The following is a 27996-nucleotide window of genomic DNA, read 5'->3' on the forward strand; positions in this document are numbered from 1 at the left end:
ATACATATAACCTTGGATAAAAATTGTTCTAAGACTGTGGAATATGCCCCAAAAGGTGTTGACTATATAAGTGTGACAGTGAACAGAGATCTGGGTTGAATGTTTATTTCAATGCCTTACGTACATCATGTGACTGTGATTGAAAGTTGCTTAGTCATGTTTGACACTTTGCAACCCCATGGAATAGTCCATGGAATTCTCCAGGCCAGTAGAGTGGGTAGCCATTCCTTTCTCCAGGAGATCTTCCCAACCCAGGGATCGAACCCAGGTCTCCCACATTGCAGGCAGATTCTTTACCAGCTGAGCCACCAGAGAATATAACTAAAGGCATCATTGAGTTAATTATTCGAGTACTTAGCCTATTTTTCCATTGCCAACCTTATTTGGTGTTTCTTTCTCTTTTGTTCTTTTGATTTCAGACTGCTCTTTTTATATCAGGCACTAAGGGGAGGTTCAATCAGCCAATACCAGTGTAGCATCCAAAAATGACCTTTTCCCTGGGTGTTCTCTCTGTCCCTTATATAATTCAGATATATGTGTGCCAAATTTTGATTGCCCTCTCTTTAAACCTTAGTTCAATCGCTCAGTTGTGTCCGACTCTTTTCTACCCCACGGACTGCAGCACACCAGGCCTTCCTGTCCTTCACTATCTCCCGGAGTTTACCCAAGTTCATGTCCACTGAATTAGTGATGCCATCCAACCATCTCATCCTCTGTCATCCCCTTTTCCTCCTGCCTTCAATCTATCCCAGCATCAGGGTCTTTTCCAATGAGTCAGTTCCTCGCATCAGGTGGTCAAAGTATTGGAGTTTCAGCTTCAGTTCTTTGGATGAATATTCAGGACTGATTTCCTTTAGGATGGACTGGTTGGATCTCCTTGCTGTCCCAGGGACTCTCAAGAGTCTTCTCCAACACCACAGTTCAAAAGCATCAACGCTTTGGCTTTTCAATTCAGCTTTCTTTATAGTCCAACTCTCACATCCATATATGACTACTGGAAAAACCATAGCTTTTTTTTGCAAAGTAATGTCTCTGTTTTTTAATATGCTGTCTAGGTTAAATCTTAAATCAGCCACAAATTTGTATTCATTCTATGTTGCCATTTAACTTATTGTTAAGATTCTTTATTGTACAGACATATCTCATTTTATTGAGCTTCACCTAATTGCTGATAATGGGTTGTGGGTTTTTTTGTTTTATTATGGGTTTTTTTCGCAAATTGAATGTTAGTGGCAATCCTGTTTAGTCATATACTGGTTATTATTTGTTAGCAATAAAATATCTTTTAACTAAGCTGTGTATATTGTTTTCTTAGACATAATGCTGTTGCACACTTAATAGTCCACAGTATAATGTTAACTTTTATATTCACTGGGAAACCAAAAAAAATTGTGTGACTCACTTTATTGTGAAATTTGCTTTATTGAGGTAGTCTGCAGCCAAACCCACAGGATCTCCAAGGTATGCTTGTATACCCATTATAACATTCCAGTTCATCCCATCCCAGCCTCTCCTCAGGGTTGTGGTCACAGCCACATAGTGATCTTTCTGCTCCTTGCTTTCCCTGCTCCCCCCCGCCCCACCGCAATCCCACATATTCTGTACATCATATCAGTTCAGTTCAGTCACTCAGTCATGTCTGATTCTTTGCGACCCCATGGACTGCAGCACGCAAGGCTTCCCTATCCATCACCATCTCCCGGAGCTTGCTCAAACTCATGTCCATCCAGTAGGAGATGCCATCCAACCATCTCATCCTCTGTCATCCCCTTCTCACCCTGCCTTCAATCTTTCCCAGCATCAGGGTCATTTCCAATGCCCTTCACATTGGAAGGGCAAAGTATTGGTACATCATATCTTCTTTTTAAATTTAATTTAATTTTAATGGTGCAGTTATGTCACCTGCCATCGAATCTTTTTCAGTGAACCCCTATCTTCAGATGATGAGATTCAGATATTTTAGTGTCAGTCAGGTAAGGAAATCTATCCGTCTGTAACTTCTACATGAAAAAATTCGAAAGCTAATTCCATCTGTTGAGCTTGAAAAGCACCTATGAAACTTACAAAGGTAGGTGCAAAGTCAGATGGCTAAGTATGAGACTATAGGTCAGGTCTCTGAACTGAAAATAATTTGGGAGTGTTCTTGGGGCCCCAGGAAGTATATACTTCATGTTTGGATAAAGAAGAAGCCAACGAAAAAGAGCATGAGTGGCCAGAGGACTGCAAAGAGAGAACAGGTGGTATCATCAGAACCAGTGGAAGAGACAATCCAAAAATGACTCTTCCTACCCCTCAAAGACAAGGAAGAATACAAAACAGTTTGCACTAAATGTAGCAACACGGGGGACATCAGTGAAATCAGCAAGAGTCATTTCAGTGAGTTGATGGGGTGGAAGTCAGACTGAAAGGTAATGATGAGGGGTGACTAATTGCTAAAAGATTCAAGAGAGATTCCTGTGAAGCAAAGAAAGGAAGGGTATTGTTTGCTTACTTGTTTAAGATGGCAGAATCTTGAGCATGGTCAAATATTTCATTCAATTCTTTCCTGCTGGTATTTTCTTAACTGTAAAGACATAGTTAACAATGTCCACTTTACCAAGTGGTTTAAGATGTGAAAGAACCTAAAATAGCATCTGATGCATAGCAGACCATCAATATAAATATGTTAATCTCTCTTATCTTCTCTTCTTCCCCTGTTTCAGCTCCACTGGGCCTTATTGTTGTATGCAAAATCCAATGCAGTTAGTTACAATAGAAATCCTTCATCTTTCTTACTAATCTGCCATCTCTTGAGTATCTCTTTGTCTTTCCTTTTTTTAAAGTACAGTTGATTTACAATGTTGTGTTAGTTTCAGGTGTACTGGAAAGTGATTCAGTTATGTATATATAATCTTTTCAGATTCTTTTTCATTACAGGTTATTGCAAGATACTGAATATAATTCCCTGTGCTATACAGAGGGCTTCCCAGGTGGCTCAGATGGTAAAGTGTCTGCCTGCAATGCAGACAGATCCCTGGGTCAGGAAGATCCTCTGGAGAAGGAAATGGAAACCCACTCCAGTACTCTTGCCTGGAGAATTCCATGCACAGAGGAGCCTGGTATGCTCCAGTCCATGGGGTTACAAAGAGTTGGTCCTTGTTGTTTAATTTATATATAGTAGTGCATATCTGTTAATCCCCAAAAGTGAAAGTGTTAGTCGTTCAGTCGTGTCTGACGCTTTGCAACCCCATGGACTTGTGGCCCACCAGGCTCCTCTGTCCACGGAATTCTATAGGCAAGAATATACTGGAGTGGGTGGCCATTCCCTTCTCCAGAGGATCTTCCCAACCCAAGGCTCAAACCCATGTCTCCTGCATTGGCAGGTAGATTCTTTAGCCCTGAGTCACCAGGGAAGCCCAAAAGCAGGGGTAGGAAGGGGTAAATTAAGAGATTGGAATTAGCATGGGCTTTCTCAGTGACACAGATAGTAAAGAATCTGCCTGCAATGCAGGAGACCCGGCTACAATCCCTGAGTCGGGAAGATCCCCTGAAGAAGGGAATGGCAACCCAGTCTAGTATTTTTGCCTGGGAAATCTCACAGACACAGGAGCCTGTTGGGCTGCAGTCTATGGGGTCACAAGAGTTGGATGTGACTTAGCAACTGAACAGCCACAAGCCTTCCCTTTTACCTTTGGTTACTACAGCTTGTTTTTCTATGTCTGTATGTTCTCTTCTACAAATAGTTCATTCTCTTTTACAAATAGTTCATTTTTTTTTCATTTTTATTTTAGAAATTGCAAATAAGTAATACCATATGATTTTTTATCTGACCGACTTCACTTAGTATAATAATCTTTAGATCTATTCATGTTGCCGCACGTGGCATTATTTCATTGTTTTTTATAGCTGAGTAATATTCCTCTTTAACGTCTGTTTTCCTAGGTGCTGGGCACATTCTATTGTATACAAGTATAATCTTAACTCATTATGTTGAATTGCCTTTTCAGCACAAACATTTGGAGAATAAATTCATTGCTTTCTATACAAAATATATTTGACTCTCCTGCCCTCTTTCCAGGTTGGCAATGGTTAACCAGGCAGCAGGTTCTATTAATAACAGAAAAGCAACATGGAAACAATAGAAATAGCAGTGGGGTTACCTTTGCAAAAGAGGGGCATTACATTATGCACAAATAACTTTTGTTTGAAGCAGGTAATGACAGGCTTACTCACTGTTTTATTCCTAATCAATATTTTGGAGAGAACACAAGAGCTGATGTTAATCACTGTCTACAGTGTAAAAGCACTGTCTGAACCACTGATCTAGAGAAATTATCCATACAAGACTTCAGAGTTTGAATTTGGCTATTTTGCACTTGAGTTATTATACTAAGCATGACTTTTTCTTGGTACCACATGTATTTTTCCTCTTTCATGGTGGCTTTGTGTCTGTCAGGTAAAAGGAGACTTATATGGAGTGTACAGTCATCAAAGGGATAAAAGATGAATAAGCAGAGAGCTTTTTTTTTTCTTTTTTTAAGCAGCGTTAACTCAGTGGCATCTACCTGGGCCGTAGATGCACTTAGCTGATTTCATTTTGATAATGCTGTAAGCTGGGCTCTGATAATTGCCTTCTGTAATTGGAACAAATTTATGATTATGCTAATTCATTCTCAGCCACCCAATATATGGAAGCTCAGCTCATCCATATCTGTCCCTGCATTTCCTTTGTAGATCATTACCTGATTAGCCTTTCAATGTGGCTGATGGAAATATTTTTATTCTGAACAGATCTGGTTTCTCCAGTGGTTTGTGTCTATGTATGTGTCAGTGATCTGTGTTTGCATTTCCAAATTGTATGTAACTCTGATACCAGCTTTTAAAACCAGTTATGATGTGAACATTTTGAGTCTTTAATGCTTTAATCCTGACTAAGATGGCTATTTTTCTCAGCACTTGAGTATATAGTACCTGGTAGTAAGGAACAGAAAGGGGGAACGGTTAATTATGATCCCCTCACCACCACTTTAAAACCTGATGTACATACCAGAAATTGGTATGGAAGGAAATGTGAACGCAGAGACTGTTTTGAGTCTCTCTGAAAGCCAACTCTTTGTTGGTTTGGTTTTTTTTTAATTGGTTTTTTTTATGGCTGTTTTGGGTCTTTGTTGCCGTGTGCGAACTTTCCTTAATTGTGGCGCGTGTTCAGGGACACGTGCTTCTCACTGTGGTGGCTTCTCTTGTTGCAGAGCATGGCTGTAGGCAAGCGAGGTTTCAGTAGTTGCGGCACACGCGACATGTGGGATCTTCCCGGACCAGGGATCCAACCCGTGTCCCCTGCATTGGCAGGCAGATTCCTAACACTGGACCACCAGGAGAGTTCCTGAAGCCCAACTCTTTGTAATCTTGTTAAAGAGTTCTTCCCATCCTAAAATAATCCTTTAAAATGAACAGGCGAATGATACTGTGTTTTAGGTCACTCGTTCAGATAGCCAGTGCAGTTTGCAAAGCTTAAGAAGCGTTGGAAGCATCTCCAAGGTATTGCTTTATCAAAGGTTCAAAACCAGAATTCCTTTTCCCCTAGCAGGTGAGAGAGAGCAAATGTAGAATTAGCAATGAACAAGATCCATTCCACGAGGGGGAGAGCATAGCTGAAAAGCTAATGGTAGCACACACCTCCTTTATGAATCATCTTTTGATTGCAAATCTCTTCCCATTCTCATTTTTATGCTTCATCTGTTCAATGTTGTCTTTTCCCTCTGATCATCATTTGTGTAAATGCTTTACATTAATGTAAACATGTCTCATTTCTCACTCATGACAATGTTACAGTCTCAATAAACAGTTGATCAGGGTGTTTACTTTCCCAGAGACCATTTACCTGTCAAAATGAATTTTAAAAAAATAACGTGAGGCTGCACTTGACTTTCATAACTGAAACAGGGAAGTTAAAGGGCAACACTGATCTGACTAGAGACATAGTGTCAGAAAATAACATTCTCTTATCAGAACTCAGGCTTCTACAGAGGAACTCTTGTCTGTCATTTCATTCAGCATCCGTGAGGGTGATTCTGTCTTTGATCGTTAGGTTTCTTTCACTTCACAATTAAGCTGAATTTCGACTTCCTTTTGTGATGCATAATCAGATAAGTGGAGCTAAATGGCAGAAAGTGCAGAGTAGGAGGCTTTAAAGTCAATCTATCCAGTCTGGAAAGAAAAGGAAGACAAAAAGGGGAAACATGAGAGTACTGTTATAAATAACTTGAAGGAAATAGAATCAAGGAGAGAGGAGAGGACAGGCGACATCTAATCTGAAAGCAGCAAAACAAGTGATGGCCTAAACTAAGATGAGAAGGTAATTGGCTCCGTTCTGAGTAGAGGCATGTCACCTATTGTAATAGTTAAGTCCCAGTTAAGACTTACTTTAGAATGCCAAGCCGAATCATGGGAAATGTTAAGGAGCCAGCCTTCATGTGATCAGCAAGACAAGAAAATGGCTGATGTTTTGTGGCGGGAAACTGATTTGAAAGCTACAGCTTCTAGTTGTACCATTTTCCAAGTTTGTTGCTTTAGGTGAATCATGTAGTCTGTAAAATGGGAAGAATAAGATATTTTCTGCCTGCCTTGCAACTGTCATGAGGATCAAATGAGATAAAGTGTTGGTTAGCAGTGTGTTTGCTTTTGAGTATAAAGACAGTGACCATTACCTCTGTGAGTTCCTTTGTCTTTTCTTCATGGTCACAGGACGGCTGCCTTAGCTTCACAATTGCATCCATGCCCAACCAAATAAAAGACCTGAAACACCTGTCCCTTTTCTTAGGAAAGCTATTTGCTAAATATTGTAAGTTAATTTCCTAATTATTTATTTCCTGTAAGTCACCCAACATTGGCCTTCTGAAGTATTTTAAGACTGCAGGCTATTATCACAAAGATTTCATGGACTATTTTCATTCATTTCTGCCCATTGCCCCGAAGCAAAACCAAACACCAAATAACTGGGAGAGGACTACCCTAAGTTCTGAATAGTTATATAGGGACAAATATTAAGTTTGAATAAGTTTTATATGTTAAAAATAGTTCTGGCTACATTCTGAACATCTTGACATGTTAATATAACCAGAATGTGTGCATTCAAATAAGACCTGGCCTTTAAATCAACCGTCTGGGAGACAATATATGTATTCAACAGTGCTGCTTTTGTCACGATATTTTTTGCATCCCCCTGTCCTTAGGGATGATCATAAAATCCCCAAATATGTTTTCAAAATTATCTTCAGTCATGTCAATCCACTGTACTTCAATGTAATTTTGCAAATAGCATGAGGTCATTCCACCCAAATCTGGAAAATAAGATGGATGACTAAACATAGTGGTTAAAAACAAGATTTGAAGTCAAAACTTAGATTTAAATTCTGGTTCTACCATTAAAAAAAAAAATATATATATATATATATTTGGGCAAAGTACTTAACATCCTTGTTATTTGCAAGATGGAGATGGTAAAAATGGTGTCCACCTCATAGACACATTTTAAGAGTGAAATTAATGAACATACGTACAGTGTTTAAAAGAGTACTTGGCATGTGTGTGTGATGTTGCTTCAGTCATGTCTGACTCTTTGTGACCCCATGGACTGTACCCCGCCAGGCTCATCTGTCTATGGGAATCTCCAGGCAAAAATACTAGAGTGGGTTGCCATGCCCTCCTCTAGGGGATCTTCCCAACCCAGGAATCAAACCCATATCTGTTTGTGTCTCTTGCATTGGCAGGAAGGTTCTTTAACACTTCTAATCACTCGGGAAGCCCACTTGGCACAGAGTATACAACAAATGCTGTGTCTCATTGTTTTAGGCTGGGAAATATTCATTTGATCAAAACTCATGATGTGATTTAAAGTAAATGAGAAATGTGGTGGTTAGACCAGTATGCTAGGTGTGGAAGTCAAGGGCTCCCCCAGGGTCATCTGGAACCCCCTCTTTACCTCTGCCTGGTCCCCTCCTCTCCACCCCTGTGTCCTTGGGTGCCATATCCCGTTTACCCCGACCTGCAACTGGAATACATGCTCCAGCCTTCTCATTTTCTCACAGAAATTCAATCATACTTGTTATTTGGTAAGATGGCAATTTACCAAGAAGTTTGGGAGGTTATATAGGGAATGCCCACATTGCGAATGACTGTGACTTTCCAGTGTTTCCCTGGCTGGACCTCTCATACCCACTAGTGAGCTGTCTGTCAGATAAGGTTGCCTTCCTAAGCCATCCTTAGTTGTAGTGGGGAGAAAAACCATTTATTACTCTTGTATAACTCATACCTTGAACAAATACATGAAATTCAATATGAGACCCTATGGAGCCATTATGAAATATTAGTGGTTCCCAGAATATATTTAAGAACAACTACACTCAAAATGTCTCTCTTCCATTTCATATCTAGATTCCACTTTGGGATTTAAAGCAAAAAATAATATCCCCTTCCTTGGCTCAATCCCTGAAATGCAGTTTGAAGTTGTATGTGTGTATGTATAATCACACCAGTCACTAAACTTGCATATATGTTAATTCAGACTAAAAGCTTTATTCAACAGATGCTATTGAATATCCTCAAAAGAAGGTTGTATGCAAGTTATAGGAAGATTTAAAATATTGTTTTTGTTCTTAAGGAACTTGCCACTTAAGATGACCCCCAGGCAACGAGTAATGAATTGAGAAGCTTCTAAAATCAGAAATCTGAGATTACATCTTTAAGAACAGCTCAATTTTACATTTCCTCTAGCAAATCCCAAGAGGACTGGAACTGGGGGGATAAGAACACTTGGCGAAAGTGAACGTGTTCATCGCTCAGTTCTGTCCAACTCTTTGTGACCCCATAGACTGTAACCCACCAGGCTCCTTGTGCATAGAGTTCTCCCAGCAAGAGTACCAGAGTGGGTAAGCTATTCCCTTCTCCAGAGAATCTTCCCAACTGAGGGATCAAACCTGGGTCTCCTGCATTGTAGGTGGATTCTTTACCATCTGAGCCACCAGGGAAGCTGAGGGGATAAGAACACTTGGTAGATGATACCAACTCATAGCCCTCATTGGCATTTTCTATGGGATGTGAAGGAAGAGAGAGTTCCAGGTTGATACTATCTAGGATTCAAAGGACAACAAGCTTGGGATCCTGCATGGGAAGAGAGCTAGCCTGTTAAAGTGCCTTTCTCTTTCTAGTCTAGTTTTTGTACTTTTAGATGATTAATAACAGCACTCACCTTCTCATGCTCTTATGGAATATTAGGAACAAGACCAGGAGCATTAGAATCTGACATGCTTTCTGATGGAAATAAACCTTTAGGTGTAAAGTTTATCATACAGGATGTCTGACAAAAGGTCAGAAGAGGCGAAATGTCAAGACTCATGCAAACATTTTCAAATGTGACCCAGCTCTCAGATAAGCTGATCACCCATGAAGCATCGATCCATCCCTCTTCCAAAGGAGGCAGCCTCCCCATTCAATTACTATGCTGCCTATTGTTGCAGAAATTTATAGGGTTGTCAGTTACATCCCTTCTCTCCCCAGTTAACCAGAATGATGGATCAGGAACTCGCTGTCTGGCATGAAATCTTAAGTGTCTTTGAAGGTCTGTTTATCCAGATTTGTTTATAAACCAGAAAAATTTACAAACTGCAGGCCATCTGCACATAACACTATGTTATTGAACTCATGTGCCCTGCAAATCCATAAGCTCATTACCTCCAAATAACTGGTTTCTTCACACACTTCTAACTGGGATTATCCATCTATGCTAAATAAGTAGAAAAAAATGTTTTTTTTTTTCTCTGAAGATGTGAATGCCTTGCACCTTCCAGAATGTTAAGTCTTTCTGTCAAAGAGCTGACCTGTTAGCATGAGATCATTTGGATCAGTGATTTAAAAAAAAAATGTCCATTAGCCTCAGGGTGGTCAATGTATTGATCCATACAGCTAATTTGAAAATGTGTATTGCTTTTGTTAAGAGCTTAATTAGGGCTTTGTTGGCAACTGCTTATAAAATAATTTCTGAATTTAATACTCATGCCCTTATGATACTTGTAGAATACTGTATTTAAGTTCAAAAGTTCTTAGATGCTTGGCAGTCATTTCTATGAAAGAGCATGGACAGTGGCCCATGATCCATATGAACCAGAGCATTCTTGAATGATGGGGGAAGCCAACTCACTGAAAGGAATAAAATTCAGTGAAGTCTTCATTGCAGTGGTGCTCCCAGGAGGCCAGACAGCTCTTATGTTATGGTATCTAGAAAAGAGAGTGAATAGTGAATCTCCATGCAGTTTATGGATGTGTTTTGTTTGATCCTCACAATATATTTTGTAATGTATGAGTCATCGTGTTAGAATTAAGAAATAATCCATTAAAATACACAGCCCTGGCTTCTCAAGAAAGATGGAAGATCTGGTTCGCAAGGAGATCAGACCAGTGAATCCTAAAGGAAATTGACCCTGAATACTCATCAGAAGGACTGATGCTGAAGCTCCAATATTTTGGCCACCTGATGTGAAGAGCCGACTCATTGGAATATGCTGGGAAAGATTAAAGCCAGAGAAGAGGGCAACAGAGGATGAAATGGTTGGATGGCATCACCAACTCAGTGGACATGAACTGGGCAAACTCCAGGAGATGGTTGAGGGACAGGGAAGCCTGGCGTGCTGTAGTCCATGGGGTTGCAAAGAGTCAGACACAGCTTAGCAGCTGAACGACTGGTTACGCTGGTCACCACAGTCTGAACTGCACAAGTCTTGGAATCTGCGTTTTGTCAACAGCAGCACGGGGTCCCCATACATCCTGACACTGAAGCTATGTACTCCATAAATGTGAAGATTGCTGTGATGCATTGAAAGCAAAAAAGATTTTAAAACAAAAATGAATTCACAGTCATTTTTCATTGCACTATCATTGTTAATTTTTTAAAATACTCATGTCTCTATCTAAAGTGGGAAAAAACAAAAGGAGACAGAAAAATGATAACATGTTTTAAGAAAAATGAGAGTGAGCTCATCTCTTCGAGGGAATGAGGAATAGGCCCTTGTCTTTAATATGCAAACAACGTGCGTGGATGTCTTGCACCCAGCGCCTCGTCAGTAATTTATGTTACTTCTCTGGCCCCCAGGAACATTAGAGTTTGCAACTGCTGCTGTAGGAAATGCTTTTTTTTTTTTTTTCCTATTATCTTATTTATTAAACTATTCTGCATTAGGAGCACTTAGCTCATCAAAAATGTTTTAACATTTCTCTAAGTGACAAAAGCATAAATCCAGCAGCAATTCGTCACTTTTATAAGCCCAGAAAATACCAGACTGATTTTCTCATAAAGATCCTGCCATCAGTTAAATGGATAAACGATTAGCGTACGAATAAAAAACAGCCCTGCAGTTAGTGGCAGTAACGTGCCCATTGTTTGTAGATGTAATTGGATTGATGGACCTCAGTCATGACACTGTAAACACCAATTATGCCAGAATGTATATATCCTAAGGTTCCTCATTTGTCCTGTATATATTTTTTGGTTTTCAAGCTGTGTTCTGGGGGAACCAAGTAGCAGACCGTTGTCTATGTTCACAGTACCTGTGGGTGGATGGGGGTAGATTGTATGGCAAGGGTCAACTTATAATTTATGGCACAGGTGTGCTGAACATCTCCATGCGGTCCGATTTTTTTTAATTTATTAATTTTTTGGGGGGGTGCTGTCCTGGGGTTTTCATTGCTGTGTGCGGACTTTCTCTGGTTGTGGCGGGCAGGGGCTACTCTCTACTTGCTGTGCACGGGTGGCTAAACTCATTGCCGTGGCTTCTCTTGTTGCAGAACACAGGCTCTAGGCATGCAGGCTATGCATAAACACACACATATGATTTTTCGGATTCTTTTCCCACATACATTATTATACAATATAGAGTATAGTCCCCTGTGGTATACAGGTTGTTTTTTTTTTTTTTAAGTCCTCAGTCATGTCTGACTCTTTGTGACCCCATGAATTGTTTATTATGTATATATAGATAGAAAGATATAGATATATAGTGTGTGTGTATCTGTTATTCCCAAACTCCTAATTTGTCCATTCCCCCCTTTCCCCTTTGGTAACCCTAAGTTTGTTTTCTATGTCTGTGAGTCTGTTTCTGTTTTGTATACAAAGTTCATTTGTATCTTTTTTTAAAATTTCTACATGTAAGTGATATCATAAGATATATATATATATATATATATATATATATGATCACATATCATATACCATATGATCAGATAAGCTTTAATTTGAGGAAGCAGTCTATGGCTAAATATAAATTTGAATACTACTGTGCTATGTGAGTAAAAGACTTTTATAAGCTACCGTAGTTGTTTTTCAGATTAATAAAGACCTTTTCCTTTACGTGCCACAGTTAATCACCAGGAAGGAAAAAAAACAGCTGCCCCAAGTCTTTTTTCAAAGCCTCTGCAGCATATTGCATTTTCTTGCAATCATTTTTAAAGAATATGTATGTTTGTGATTTCTTTTTTTGTTGTTTTTACAAATTTATGATTGCACTAAACACACAGTTTTGCAGTTTGACTCTTTCATGCATTATGAGCATTTTCAGGATTTTCACTAGTTGAAATCATGACCTTTAGAGCTATACAATATTAAATTGAATTATTGAATCATGATTTATTTACATAGAGCTCTGCCATACTTTTTTTCCTCTTTCTTTCTTTTTTGCAACTAAAAATAATTTATTGTGTTTAAATCCTTGTTCGTAGCCCCAATAATTTTCGTTGGCAAATTCTTGAGATCACAATTACAAGAACAAAAGGCTTACTGTCTTTAAACCTATTAGATGGCGATAATATTAGGAAGAAAATTAAAGCAGGACACAGGGAGCAAGGGGACCTTGCCATATTAGAGAGGGTTGTCAGGCAAGACCTCTCTAAGGAGGCAGCATTTGATTAGAGACCTGAATGAAAGGTGGGGCCTCGCAGGCAAGGCCTTCTGGGCAGAGGAAGCAGCAGGTGTTAAGGCCCTGAGGTAGGAACTTGCTATGAATTTTCTAGAACATGACAGAGTCCAGTAGGGCTGGAGTAGAGTGCACAGAGGTTACTTGGGGAATCTAAGGTGGGAAATTAACTAGGGGCCAGACCAAGAAGGACTTTCTTAGCCATGGTAAGGATGTGCAGTTTTGTTCTTAGTGGAGTTCAAAGCTGTAGAACGATTTGGACCCAGAAAAGGATATGACCTAATCCCTTCGTGGAGAATCCACTATGGAGGCAGGAATGGAAGCACCAGAGAGACCATAGTTAAGAGGCTGTTAGTGTCTTCGAGAAAGGAGATAATCATAGAGCAGCAATAGCAGGAATGCCTGGTACTCTGTAAGTTCAATTAAAAAAATACTCTATGTGTGTGTGTGCCTGTGTACATTTGTGTCATTTTCATCTTCGTTCTTTGGGTAGGAACAATGTCTTTATATTGTTGTTCACCTTTTCTTTAGTGGTGTAAAATATTTATTGAGTTGTTTAATTAGCGTGTGTTTTTTCTGTCTTATTTTGGATGATATTTTATCATCGACTGATATGAGAGCATGAGTGATTCAAATTATAACCCTCAGGTCATCAGATTATTACCATTTTATGTATCAAATCTGTGGCAAATATTTTTCTCGTGTGTTGACCACTTCATTTTGTGCATGGGGTATTTTTATGTAAGTTTTTAATTTGGAACCAGACCTCTGCTTAATGATTGTGGCTTTAATTTCCTCTGGGCCCAGATTTCCTTCGGAAAGCTTTCTTTGATTTCCAGGTGCTGCGCCTACTTTGGTTTCTGTTTCGAGGGCCTCTGCCCCCAGGGTCATTCCCTCACTAGAAATGATTTACTTATGGACCATGGCCAGACTTTCCCAACTTCCTGACCAGCTGTTTGCCGGGGGAAGGATGTAAAAAGAAGATGGCTTAAGGTGGAGACAGGAGGCAATGGCTTTGTAGGCGCTAGAAATGGAAAGGGTAGGAAATTAACAATCAGAAAACCAGTCTGCACTCAGAATTTCTGAGAGTTTCCCAGACCTGCTTTAAGCTGACCGATTTGTTCTCTCCAGTGACACAGCAATGATGGTGGTTTAAAAAACCCAATCCAATCGGCTTAACATAAATAAATGTTTTATCACAGATACTGCCGACAACTCTTACTTTCTGGTGGCAATGTGGATTTACTTCTTTTCTTATAAATTTATTTTTTTGGATGTTCTGGGTCTTAGTTGCCACATGTGGGATCTTTTTTAGCCACATCATGTGGGATCTAGTTCCCTGAGCAGGGATTGAACCCAGGCCCCCTGTATTGGGGACACAGAGTCTTAGCCACTGGACCATCAGGGAAGTCCCTAGATTTACTTGTTTCCATCTTAACCATTAAATGTAAGGTCTATGAAAGAAGAGGTTATGCTGGTTTTGTTTATCTCACTTTATTCAACTCTCAGGATGACCTCTGATGTTCAGTAAATGTTGGAATATTTATCAGTTGAATGAATGAATGGCTGGAACATATGCAGTGTTACTGGGGAGTGGAGGATATTTTGTAATGGACTGGTGGTCAGATTATTTTAAAATTGGCTCCACTGCCCTGCTTCATTAAACAGAGCAGTGCTTTTGGACTCTGCTTTTGGACATCATTAGTTCTTATACCCAAGGCTGGCACATGGTGATGCCTTGAGGAGCTGCTGGGGTTGAAGTAAGCTTGCCTCCTTACTTCATGATCCTGCACCATGTTGCTTTTTCAGCTCTTGTACATGTTTTAAAGCAGTTCTCAGATCTCTTTTGGCTATTCTGGCATCATTTTCTTTTCTAAAAATCTGCCTCATCTAGGACTGATTTTGGATTGACTGATGACTTTTGGTATTCTAAACTCTCATTCTTGGGCTGGTTCTTGGGATAAATATTAAAGTATCAGTATAGGTTTTCTTCTGGTAAATAAATCCCTTTTAATGGGAGCCAAAAATATTTATTAAACCAAATTGCTAACAGGTGTCACTTGATTATTGGCAATAAATTATAATTATTTACATTTAAAGATGAAATGAGACATCTTCTAAAGCCAACTTTCAATTATCTATGTTAGTGGTGGGCAGGGTACGTGAAAAGAACCCGGATGCATGTACTTACATGTGAGGTCTTTTTGGTGTAGTGACTGCTTTCTTGGTTAAATTAAAGTTTTGATGTGTCTGTTAAATTCCTGTGTATAACACATAATGATAACTAGAGCTAAATGGTTCTTGTCAAACAGGAGCTGTGTACGGTGCTACCAAGATGGCACAAGAGAGTGGAGATGGTGTTTAGATTTAGAAGCAGAAGACAGCATGGGGAAGGCAGGCAGCTGGATCAGGGAAGCCTGGTCTGCTTGATGAATTAGGGGAGGTAGGGACCGTATGCCCCAGCTTCCGGGAGGATGAAGATCCAGGGAGCAGAAGGTCCCCTCTGTGGCTTCCTCAGGTGTCCAGGGAAAAAGTACTTTCGGCCAAGGATACGTTTAAAGTGGAACTGGAAAGAGAGAAATAGATACTCTAGGAGCAAGTCAGAGGAAACAAACCAGAGATGGGACTAGTCTAAACTCAGAGGATGTGAAAAGTGAGATCCTTTGGAAGGGAGGCTGGGGCTTAAATGTGTCGGGTATCTGATCTGACCTAAACATCTGTTGAATCACTAAAGGAGTAACATAAATGATCACCAAATAAACATATCCCTGAAACCAGGGAACACTGAGATCTGAGTCTCATTTCTGTGTTTCTGATTACCCAAATCTATGTTGTTGTTGCTTAAATGCAAACAATATGAGCTTCAAACCTTGTCTGACAACATAATACCCTCTCTGCACAGAGTCCAAGCTCTACCTATATGTGTTGCTTTTTCTGATCTCCATTTTGGGCCAGTTATTGGAGTATCATCATCATCATCATCATCAGAGTTGTAACACGATGAAATATAATGAAATGACCTAATTACAGTCTTTTCTCTCTTCTATTGCATTTTTAGAAAATAGGTCAAAGTCAATAGGATGCTTATATTCTTTTCCCACCTCCAGTTTATTAACTGGAGTATTCATGTCCTGAATATACCAAATGAATGAAAAGGATGGTGTATGGAATAAAGATTAAAAAGATAGCATTCGTGTTGCCATTCTGTGTTATGTACATCTCTCTTCCATATGCTCTAACCACTCATTTTCCGATTCCAGAAAACTTGTGTGTGTGTGTGTGTGTGTGTGTGTGTGTGTGTGTTTAATGACTTGTAAACATTCCTGACTTCCGATAGGTGGAATGGCTGAAAAACGAGGAGCCCATAGACTCTGAACAAGATGAGCACATTGACACCAGGGCGGACCACAACCTCATCATCCGGCAGGCGCGGCTCTCGGACTCCGGGAATTACACTTGCATGGCGGCCAACATCGTAGCCAAGAGGAGGAGCCTGTCGGCTACAGTGGTGGTTTATGGTAAGACCAGCCCAAAGGCCTGGAGTGGACAGAGAGGATAGGATGCAGAGGGGTAGAGGGAGGTGCATTTCCTTAGAACGTTCTGTGTCTAGCACTGAAGGGACTCCAGCGGGTTTCCATTACAGCGCCATCTCCTGCCTCAGCCCATTGGTAGGTGACGCCTATAGCCGTGAATGTATTTGCTCTTTCATCCAAGATTAGACTTCCAGGGGATAGTGAGTGACATTTTCAATCTATTTTCAAAAGAACTTTAAAAGACTTTTCTTTGCCTCCATTGTGTTTACATTTGAAAAGAATCGAGGTGAGCAACTTCTGCTTCCCACTCTTCCAAACCCAACATCTACCCCATCCTCCCCACACTTGGCTATTCGCAGTTCCTCTTCTGGCATATGAAATCCACCAAAAACAAACATGACTATTTGCTGAATAGCTCAGGTAATGGATAAGTGAAATTCCCAGCTATTGAAGTAAGCACTGCCTTCCACAGTAGAAGAGCCCTGGGATTGACGTTTGAAGCACTGAAAGTTAATAGAAATTCAGATGCTGGTATTTTCTTCTTCTCCTCTGGAATAGCAAGTGCTGTAGAAATATGTTGATGACTTCTTCCTCTGGTTCATCATTTCCTTGCAAAGTAAATTCTCTGTGTCCCTCCTATGGTCTACAGAAGAGTAGACTGGGAGGTGGAGACTAGATCAGCCCCACGGTTGCCACACAGTGGGGCAGCCGGTGAGGGTCCCCACTGGTCTCTTGGTCCCTGGATGCCCAACTCACAACACCTGGCAAGTGGCTTGCACATAGTAGGCAATCAGTAAAAACCTCTTTCCTTTCTTTTTTTTTTTTCTTCTCCCCTCCCCATTTTTCTCTCTCAGTGAATGGTGGCTGGTCTTCCTGGACAGAGTGGTCAGCCTGCAATGTTCCCTGTGGGAGAGGATGGCAGAAACGTTCCCGGACCTGCACCAACCCAGCTCCTCTCAATGGTGGAGCCTTTTGTGAGGGAATGTCAGTGCAGAAAATAACCTGCACTGCTCTCTGTCCTGGTGAGATATGCGTAGATTTCCTTTCCCTTCTCATCCACCACCACGATCGAGCTGGTGTGAAGCGTTCAGTAGAACCTACCTTCCCAAAGTCAACATCTTCCAAGTTCTTAGAACAGAGCCTTTGTCCAGAGTACTGACACGGAAGTAATTGTAATAGCAAGAACATGGATGAAATACCTCTATGTGGGGGCATAGTTTTTCTCTTCATACTCAGATTACCCTAGACACTCAACATCAGTAAGCCAAATGTTTTTATGTATTTTTATACTACCAGTGTTTGATTGGGCCAAGCCATGCCCTTCTCTCCTTGGGTTCTCCCATTGTGTAGTGTTCATCTGTATAATAGGTTGTAGTGAATTGCCTTTGAGCACAAAACAGGTACCAAATACTTGACCTTTTATCATCAGTCATCATTCAACTAACCTCATCAGGTTTACCTTTGCAATTGGCAGAGATTGCATCACAGCCATTTCTATTTTACATTTGGGCTATGATCGCCTTCCTTTCTGAATAGAGGCTTCATTTACCAAATATGGCTTTTACAAGTTCTTTTGCTCATCTTACTGGCTGTAACCCAATGTATACGATGAGAAGTAGATGAGCCAGAAGATGATTTTTTGAGTGGGAAGCATATTCTCCCACTGAGAAATAAATGGATCCTGGGTCTCACACGCATGATCCAACATTAAGTCCAAGAACACTGGACCAGAGACTTGTGTCTTTAAAATTGCAAATCTAGTACCACTCAAAGCTAAGGCGAGGCTTTTGCCAGTTGCCTGTGCTTGGAGTTTCATTTTGAATTTGTATTCAGTACACATTTATTGAGTGCTTACTATGTGCAGGTACTGTGCAAGACACATTTACACAAACAATGTCCTTTAGTTTTGTGTTGTGAGTTTTATGATTCCCCGATTGACAGAAATAGTGAAGTCAGGCTAAGTGCTTGCTTAGGGTGGCTCAGCCAAAATGTTGACAGAACCAAGACAAGGACTCAGATATTTCGCTTCAAATTTAGTATTTTTATTTTACCCTATACTGGGCTTCCCAGGTGGTTCAGTGGTAAACAATCTGCCTGCCAGTGCAGAAGACGCAGGTTCAAGTCCTGGATCAGGAAGATCCCCTGGAGAAGGAAAGGGCAACCCACTCCAGTATTCTTGCCTGGGAAATCTCGTGGACAGAGGAGCCTGGCGGACTACAGTCCGTGGGGTCACAAAGAGTCAGACACGACTGAGCGGCTGAGCATGCACATGCTCTTGACTAGTCTCTCTAGATTAAAAATGGCAATATCTTCAATAACCCACATAAGCACGGTTGCCCTATTCCTAGGAGGTAGTGAAACAATTGCTTCCAACAGCTGCCATAATCTCTAGGGTTGTTTTTTGGTGGAATTAAGTTCAGTTTGTTCGTTTCTACGTACAGCAGCAATCTATGACCCAAGAGATTCTGTTCATGTAAGTCCTGGTATCTTGGGGCTTGGCTGACCTGTTTTAGTTTAATACTATCAATATATATGGGTGTAACTTTTTATTATTGAGGGGCTTTTAGGACTTAAAGAGCATTTATTCTACTTTCTGTTCTAAACTGTCAACCCACAAGGAAGTAGTGATTACCAGTGGTTCTTGCACAGAGTGTATCTGTCCATCTAAGTGCACTTGGGCATAAAAGACGGGGAAAGAATGGATAATTACATGATTAGCGAACCTGAGGGCACGGGCAATTCACATGTTTGCCCAAATTCAGTAATTGGTCTCATCCTGCAATAGCAAGAGAATTACACCACTGCTGCTGTTCGCCTGTCTCTTTAGGAAAGAAACCATGGAGAGAAGATAAACAGATAAATTATTTTCTTTCTGTGGTGGTGGTGATTTCTTTAAAATCCAGCTCTAAGAACCACAGTGGCCTTGGGGTGAGTCTCCTGACAGCTGTCAGATGCAGTCTAACGATGGCTCCTTCTGTTTCCCTTTGAAGTGGACGGGAGCTGGGAAGTGTGGAGTGAGTGGTCGGTCTGCAGCCCGGAGTGCGAGCATCTGCGGATCCGAGAATGCACAGCCCCCGCCCCGAGAAACGGGGGCAAATTCTGCGAAGGTCTAAGCCAGGAATCCGAGAACTGCACAGATGGCCTTTGCATCCTAGGTAAGAGCTTACGGTACACATCTTCTGTGTCTGTCCATCATAGGAAAAGATGCTATGATAATGCCAGGACCATTGATTCTATGAAACTAGTTCCCAGAAAACAAAATCCCCCAGAGCAAAAAGAAAACGGGTGGAAAGTGTCAAAGAGAAGACAAATAGGTCACTTTAAACATTGTTACCACTCTGATTTCCACCCGTGCGTATATTTACCGTGATCGTAACTAGATATGGTTGGGAGAGAACTGATGTAGGCAAATGTGTTAGACTTTGGGGCTTAGCAGTTCTTTTCTTATAGGGCCCATTGTCTTTAGGTTTGGTGAAATTCCGATCTGGATCAACGTAGGCTTGTTTTTCTCCCAAGAATTTTACCAGACTCTAAAGCATTTTGTAATCCTCAGAGGCCACGGGACATGCAGTATGACCAAGGGACATGCGTTTTAACTGTTACCTTATAGATGGGGCACTGAGGAGGTGGCTGGGTTTGTCTCAAATTGGTCTGGCATGGCCCAAAATAGAATGTCCATTTCAGAACTTCCAAGCCTTTGTGTTATTCCTGAGGTTATGTTTTAACTTCTTCAAGAGACTGTCTGCCTGGGTATGAAACCATGGGAGGATTAAATAGAACCACACAGAGGTGAGTTTTAATTTGGTGGTATCCCTTACTAGCTTTGTGATCTAGGGGAAGTCACTCAACTGCTTAACTTCTATGAATTGTACCAAAAGTACCCCAAAAGTGCCTATTTTTGGTTATCTCCTGGGACCAGCATTAAAAGAATATATTTTGAATATTTCATGGCACAGAATAGGTGCTCGATAAATAGCAATCCCTTCTCCGCTTGCCCATTGAGATGTGCTAAAGGGTATATTGATTTTTCTTAGATCCTTCAAAAACAGGAGATTCGAGGTGTACCTATTCTTTAGAACTAGGTTGCCTTCTAGGATGATATCCAGCAAAAAATAATGTAGTTCAATAATTTGTCATCTTTTCAGGACTATGTGTCACTTTTTATTTAGGAAGATTATAGTATGAAGGAGGCATCTAAGTTGTATTTATTTTTCTGTGTCAATATGACTAGCTATGCTTGAAAGCAAGCCTCTACAAACAGTCATATTTTCAGAATAAGTCGAAATGGTTAATGCATTAGTTAAAATGATGAGTACATTGAAACAAGCGCTACCTCATAGCCCCATAATTCCTTTACTTGCTCAGTTCAAGTACTGAGTGATCTGTATATGTCAGATACAATACAAAGGTCTATAATTAAAGGGAACCAAATCATGGGCTTGCCTGGTGGCTCAGATGGTAAAGAATCTGCCTACAATGCAGAAGACCTGGGTTCAGTCCCTGGGTTGGGAAGATCCCCTGGGGAAGGGAATGACTACTCCCTATAGTATTCTTGCCTGGAGAATCCCATGGACAGAGGAGCCTGGCAGGCTGCAGTCCATAGGGTTGCAAAGATTCAGAGAAGACTAAGCGACTAACACTTTCACTTTCCCCCCACCATCTCAGTAGTGAAAGGGCCTTGCTCTCTAGTAAATATACCATCACAATCAAGATAGACAATGTTGCCATTCATCCCCAGAGTTTGCTTGTGCTCTTCTGCAGTCATTTCTTTTCCCCTACCCCTAAGCACCACTTTTCTGCTTTCTTTCAATTGTCATAATGTGTTTGACATTCCTTCATTCTGCTGCACCTATCAGTAACTAACTTTTTATTTTTGTTAAATAGCGTTCCACTTTATGGATCTACCGCAATGCTTATCCTTTCACCAGGTGATAGGCATAGCGTTGTTTCCATCTGGGGGCTCCTATGAACAAAGCTGCTATGAACCCTTGTGTACAGACCTTGTGTGGACATGTATGTTCATTTCTTTTGGGTAAATACCTAGAAATGGGATTAGTGGTCCATACCATAATTAGGTATTTAATGATATAAGAACTTTTCTGAAAGAATTGTAATCGTTAAAATTTTTACCACTAGGATGTAACTGTGCTGGTTGTTCCACATCTTTGCGAGCACTTATTATTGGTCATTTTAAATTAAGTCATTCTAACGAATATGTAGATTTTTTTTTTATTGTAACTTGCACTTCCATAATGTCTAATGATATTGAGCAGATTTTCATTTGTTAATTGGTCATTTATCTGTGTTTGCTGATGAAATGTCTGTTCCATTCTTTTCAAATATACGGTGACAACACAAACTCATTAGCAAGAGGTTTAAGGAAATGTGTTTCTGGCTACCCTTGACCACCACCAGATATATCTGAAATATACCTTTAAGTTGTGACTATTTCTTGACATGTTTCTTAACATTGATTAGGACTATAGTTAAGACAATAATCTCATATATCTTCTAAAAAGCCCTTGACGGCATAACTGTGAGGCTACTGGTTATAGTTTAGATGATCATTAGATACTTTTGAAATATTAGAAATAAAAAATACAAATAAGAGAATACTGATTGAAGTATTATAGAACTATTATAGTACATAGTAATAACCTTCCCTGCCTGCCTGCTCAGTTGCTTCTGCTGCTGCTGCTAAGTCGCTTCAGTCGTGTCCGACTCTGTGCGACCCCACAGACGGCAGCCCACCAGGCTCCCCCGTCCCTGGGATTCTTCAGGCAAGAACACTGGAGTGGGTTGCCATTTCCTTCTCCAGTGCATGAAAGTGAAAAGTGAAAATGAAGTCGCTCAGTCGTGTCTGACTCCTAGCGACCCCATGGACTGCAGCCCACCAGGCTCCTCCTTCCATGGGATTTTCCAGGCAAGAGTACTGGAGTGGGGTGCCATTGCCCTGTGGTATCCAACTCTTTGCAATCCCATGGACTGCAGCCCGCCAGGCTCCTGTCCTAGAATCCTGTCCAGGGGATTCTCCAGGCAAGAGTACTAGAGAGGGTTCCATGCCTCCCTCCAGGGGATCTTCCCAACCCAGAGATCGAACCTGTGTCTCTTATGTCTCCTGTATCAGCAGGCAGGTTCTTTACCACTAGCGCCATCTAACAACCACCAGTTGGACTTGAGCTTAGGGAAAATTCTATAAATGTCAAGCTTCAACCTTCGTTGACTGAAATTTAGAGTTCCTGATTGAAGACAGACAATGGTTAGCTCCAAATGTGAGAAAAAATGATCAAATATGTGCATATTATTTATTTGCACTTATATTGTTAGCTGAGTAAGACGATTCTGACCAGTCCAGATCCCAGTTTTAAAATCTGAAATATTGTATTCACCAGCGTTCTCCAGAGAAACAGAACCAATATGATACATACATAAGATACAGGGTATACACATACATATATAAAGATATTCATTATAAGAAATTGGCTCATATTATAGAAGCTGGCAAATCCAGAGTCTGTAGCACCAATGTCCCAGTTCAGAAGCTGTCAGGCAGGAGTCTGTCTTACCTGGGAAGGTCAGGCATTCAAATGATTAGGTGTGGTCCACACACAGTGTGGAGGGCAATTTGCTTTTTTCAGCCCGCTTATTGCAACTTTTGGCAACCCACTCCAATGTTCTTGCCTGGAGAATCCCAGGGACAGGGGAGCCTGGTGGGCTGCCGTCTATGGGGTCGCACAGAGTCGGACACGACTGAAGTGACTTAGCATAGCATTGCAACTTTGGTCTCATCTGAAAACACCCTCACAGACTAATGTTTTACCAAATATTTGAGTACCTGATGGCCTGCTCAGGTTGATACATGAAATTAACCATCCCAGATGCATGTGTACCTGTGAAGTTCCAAAGCCTAGCTCTTTCCTTAAAGCCAATCAAGCCGAGGTTCGGGCAGTTACTTGTTACTGAATGAAACCCTCCTATGAACCTGGACCATGTGTGGTCTTCTGTCTTACATGTGCAATTTAATGAGTATTCTGTTTCCATTTTCCAGTAGTGGAAATAAAATGAGCAGAACAGTGGGCTTTAGAATATGTTCAGCATTGGAGGTGAAGAGCTCTGTTAAATCCCCTCATGAGTTTAAAACGCTATGTAAGCCTTTTCTTTCTGTTCAATCTCTTCATTCCCCTATTCTGTTTTCTACTTAAGAATGGGTTTGTCTAGCATTCTTTGCCTCTGTCATATGCATATTAAGATGTCTGTCAAACATGATCAGAGACTCTTGATGGTTACAATGACTAAGCTTTTGATGGAAAAATTGAAGCCTGTGAAATTGTAGATGTGAATGAGATGTATTTATACATCAGTGGGAAAGGAGTGTGTTTCTAAGAGCCTAACACTGGGATACAGTCTACCCTTTAAGACACAGAGTGGGTCCCATGTCAGCAAAGATGAAGTGCATTTGACTGTGTTTGCAGGAATCAATGAACAGCAGTCTAGTTAGATGGTGCCAACATTACTCTGTGCTTCTGGTTGGTACTCTGCTGAAGTGCTCTTGGTGAAACTAGCTGTGCTCTCGGGATGGAGATCCAATGAAGGCTGGGTTTGATTAAAATAGCATTTGGCAACAGCTTTATGGAGCAGTCACTTTGTGAAAGATCTGGGTCATGTTCCAATTGGGGAATTTCCTTCATTTGATATTTTTTTTTTCCCTTTATGCCAGACACAACCCTGAAGCAAGTCCTCAATTCCCCAACTTCTCTTGGCAGTTTCACAGTGACATTGCTTGGCTCTTGGATGACCTACAATTCTTTAATTTTTACTTAGCTCTCAACAAAGCATCTGGATTTCCTTTATTTCCTTTATTGTCCCTGAGAGCTGCATTTCTCCTAGAGACAGAGCTGCCAGCTCTGAACGATCGCTTTAATACTGGGGTATGATTGTTGCTTGGTCAGTTGTGACTGAGGCGCACAGGACCGTAGTGTTATGCTAGCACAGATGGCCACACCTAAATGCTCCCAACAAGGAAATAAATGCCCCAAGACTGGGAGGTTAGGCAATTGATGCCAATAGCAGTGAGTGCGAGGTTCCAAATTGCAAGCATAAACTAAGCATCCAGTGCCTTTGTGCTGGAACTGTTCTTTTCCAGGAAGATAATTATGTAGAATGCCTGTTGAGAGATGGGAACTTGTGGATCCATGTTTTCTAAGCTTTAACCTCAGAATCAGGTAGCTTTCTAACTGCGGTCCTTTCCACTTACTGAACTTAGCTGCTTCTGTGCTTGGAGGATCACTGATAGGTACATGTCAATGACATGTGCATTCCTCATCGGCAGGAACAGTAGGGTGAACGTGGTGGGGTGTTGTGTTTGAATCGGAGAAGTAAGGGGAACCTGTTCCCCACACTTTTTATTCCAGCAGATAGAAAACTAAAGGCTTTGCCTTCAGAAGTTTAAGTGAATTCGCTTCAGACAGGATTAGTGCCCAGATGGGCAGTGATGATGAACCCAGAGAAATGCCACAGGGGCCTGAAAGAGAAGCTTCGTGGCTGAGCTACCTGGTGGCTAATCCGTCCTTCCTGTCAGGATGTGAGATAGGTCAGTTCAACATTGACAGTTCAGAAACAGAAAGAGCAGTTACACGGTGCTTTGTTTTCATTTCTGATGGGTACGCTGATAAGAAAAGTTGGAGTTGACGGTTTGGAAACCTCATCAAGGATAAAGACATCCCATACAATAGCAGGTTCAAATAAACATCCCCAAGCTGCATCTCCAATCTATCCACATTGTCTGTTGAGCTATCTACTTACATGACCGAAAAGGTGAACCTGTAATCACATCAAAGGAAAGGTTGCTTTGGTAAGCATTTTTCCCTTGGATCATTCTAAACCTCATTGTTATCCATTACAGTAATTACCTGGGTTCCTTCCCTGTATTTTCTAGGGCACTGAATAAGAAAATGTTCATTCCAGAGTTGGCTGAGTGCATCTGAAACAACTCTTAGTTTTTGCTGGTGGTTTACCGAATGTCTGCTTTGTATATGGGATTATAACAGATGGACGTCCCTTTATTAAAACAAAATCCACACATCCTTTGGGCAAAGAGTCAGGACTCACAGGACTCATTCTTCAACTTTTTGTTGGATAAGTTCATGTTTCAGGGCCCACTGCACTACACAGCTGCCTGATTGTAGTATCATAAAATTGTAGTATCACAAAATTGTAGTATCACAAAAAAATAAAACTGGCATCAGCAAGATAACATACTAGCACAGTGCATTAAGTCGTCATGAAGTTTCCTACTGCTTGCTAATTCTCACAAGGAGTTTTAATATTAAAAGCCCATTCCCACTCCATTTATAGTATATAGTAGGTATCCCTTTTTACATAAAGATTTCTCCTAGAAATACCCAATAACTGCCTCTGTGCATAACAAACAATTGATTAATTCAGAGTTGTCTTTATGTATTCTGCATAGAAGATGCAGATATAATATTGCACACCCACAGGAGTAATAAGAATGTAGATTTGGACACATATGGTATCATTAGCAGCTTAGCCACAGCCTTCCCCCAATGCCCCAGTAAAAACTCTCCCACGATGAGACCCAGTAAGAAGACCAGAGAATAACAGTCTTTAATGAGAAAGACTGAAGTGGCTCATAACTGAAGTTTCCCGTGTGCTTAATTAAAAAAGAAAATAGAGATAGCTTAATACTCACGTGTCTTAGTGAAGGCATTTTTAAAAGATTCTACAAGGCTAAAACTATTCTATTTGTGCCTTATGATAAGAGGACCTGAACTCAAGTACCACATCCTAAGTGGACCTGAGCATAAAAAAGGCAAAAGAATGAACCATATACAACAAATCACTGTAAAATGTCTCTGCTTTGTTATCCACCCACTGTGGATTTTCTCCATTTATGACTTGTTAACAAGAAGATAAAGACATCTGATTGTCTTTTTGAGCATAATCCACCTTCCAAATAAGGATTGATCTTCATCCGTTGGCCAATGATTGATATGTATTTAGTAAACTATTTAAAAGAAAAAACAACCTGGCCTCAGGCGTAGAAAAAGAACTTATGATTACCGATGGGGAAAGTGGAAGAGGGATAAATTAGGAGTTTGAGATTAACATATACACACTACTGTATATAAAATAGATAAATAACATGACCTACTATATAGTACAGAGAAATACAGTCATATTTTGTAATTACCTCTAAGGGAAAGAATCTGAAGAAGAATATGTATATATATGTATAGATAAATAGATAGATTCAATCAATTTACTGTATACCTGAAACTAACAAAACATTGTAAATCAACTATACTTCAATTAAAAAAACAAAAAACAGTGGCCTTTCTTACCAACCAGTTCTGAAACAAGTACTTAAGATGCTTTTTGTATGCAGGAAATGTTCATTCTGTCATCACTTTACTTTATTCCTTCATAAACCAGTGCCACACATACAGAGTCATAACAAAGTAACCTACTTAAGAACTTCTTTCTCAGCTAATACACATCAGCGCAATTGGTCCGTTTCTTTCTTCTGCTTTGTCCTATTCCTATCAACTACCCCCCGACAAACATATTTTAATATGAACTTTTACACTGTGCTTACATTCTTTGAATGTGTTTGGACAGGAAGTACTTTGTCATGCAACAGAAACATTTCTAGAAGATTGTTTATTTGACACATCTTGTTAACTTTGTTCATTTTATGGGAGGAATTGAAATAAAACACTTCCACTGTAAATAGGAAGGACTTTTGAATTAAATTTGGGCAGCTGGAGAGCAGGATACATTACCTCCAAGATCACATTACTCAGAGAGGGTATACACATCACCAAGAAAACTCAATAGACAGACAAGAAGGGATGCCCATGACAGTGTGAACTGGAGGCAGAAAACCCAATAGAAAGCTTAAATACATTTCTTCAGGAAGTGAAATTTTAGCCACAGTCGGTGGGCATACAAATTCATGACAAAAAAAAAAAGAAATATTTGGTAGATGGCATCCCCAGAGAAGGCACTGGCTCTGAACTCAGGATGTGAGAAGGTCCAGAGGCTGAGTTGCCATGAGGGCTGGCCAGGGTGGGCCTGGGTTGAGCTGGCATTGAGAGCAAAGACTGCAGGGACTTCAGTGTCCTCTGTGGTCCTGAGTTGAGATGCTCTCTTTCTAAAATGTGAAAAATGACCATGAACCTAGAAATGAAAGAAATGAGGGAGCTGAGCCTAAAGGATTTGAACATTCATCCTATAGATAGCAATCAGGTCCAAGAACCTGGGCTCTGGGGTCAGATTGCTTAAGTTTGAATTTTGGTTGCTAGGCTGTGAGAAAATTTCTTCATTTCTCTAAGCCTAAATATACTCATCTAGAAAATAAAAGTTATAATAATGCCTATTGGGACTTCCCTGGCAGTCCATTGGTTAGGACTCTGAGTTTCCAATGCAGGGGGCACAGGTTTGACCCTTGGTGAGAGAACTAGGATCCCACATGCCCCATGGTTCAGCCAATAAATAAATAA

The 27996-nt window shown here is 40.6% G+C and overlaps 1 protein-coding gene across 1 annotated transcript in view; it reads left to right on the forward strand.

Moving 5' to 3' along the window:
* The window catches only part of UNC5D (unc-5 netrin receptor D), a 643560-nt gene that overhangs the window by 494963 nt on the left and 120601 nt on the right, over positions 1–27996 (forward strand). Inside the window, exons 5-7 of the mRNA XM_061404454.1 lie at positions 16276–16456; positions 17326–17493; positions 19462–19626. Of these exons, the coding sequence (XP_061260438.1) occupies positions 16276–16456; positions 17326–17493; positions 19462–19626 (514 nt within the window). The remainder of the gene's footprint in view (positions 1–16275; positions 16457–17325; positions 17494–19461; positions 19627–27996) is intronic.

This window comes from Bos javanicus, chromosome 27 (genome assembly GCF_032452875.1).
Source record: "Bos javanicus breed banteng chromosome 27, ARS-OSU_banteng_1.0, whole genome shotgun sequence".
In the NCBI taxonomy this organism is placed as follows: Eukaryota; Metazoa; Chordata; class Mammalia; order Artiodactyla; family Bovidae; genus Bos; species Bos javanicus.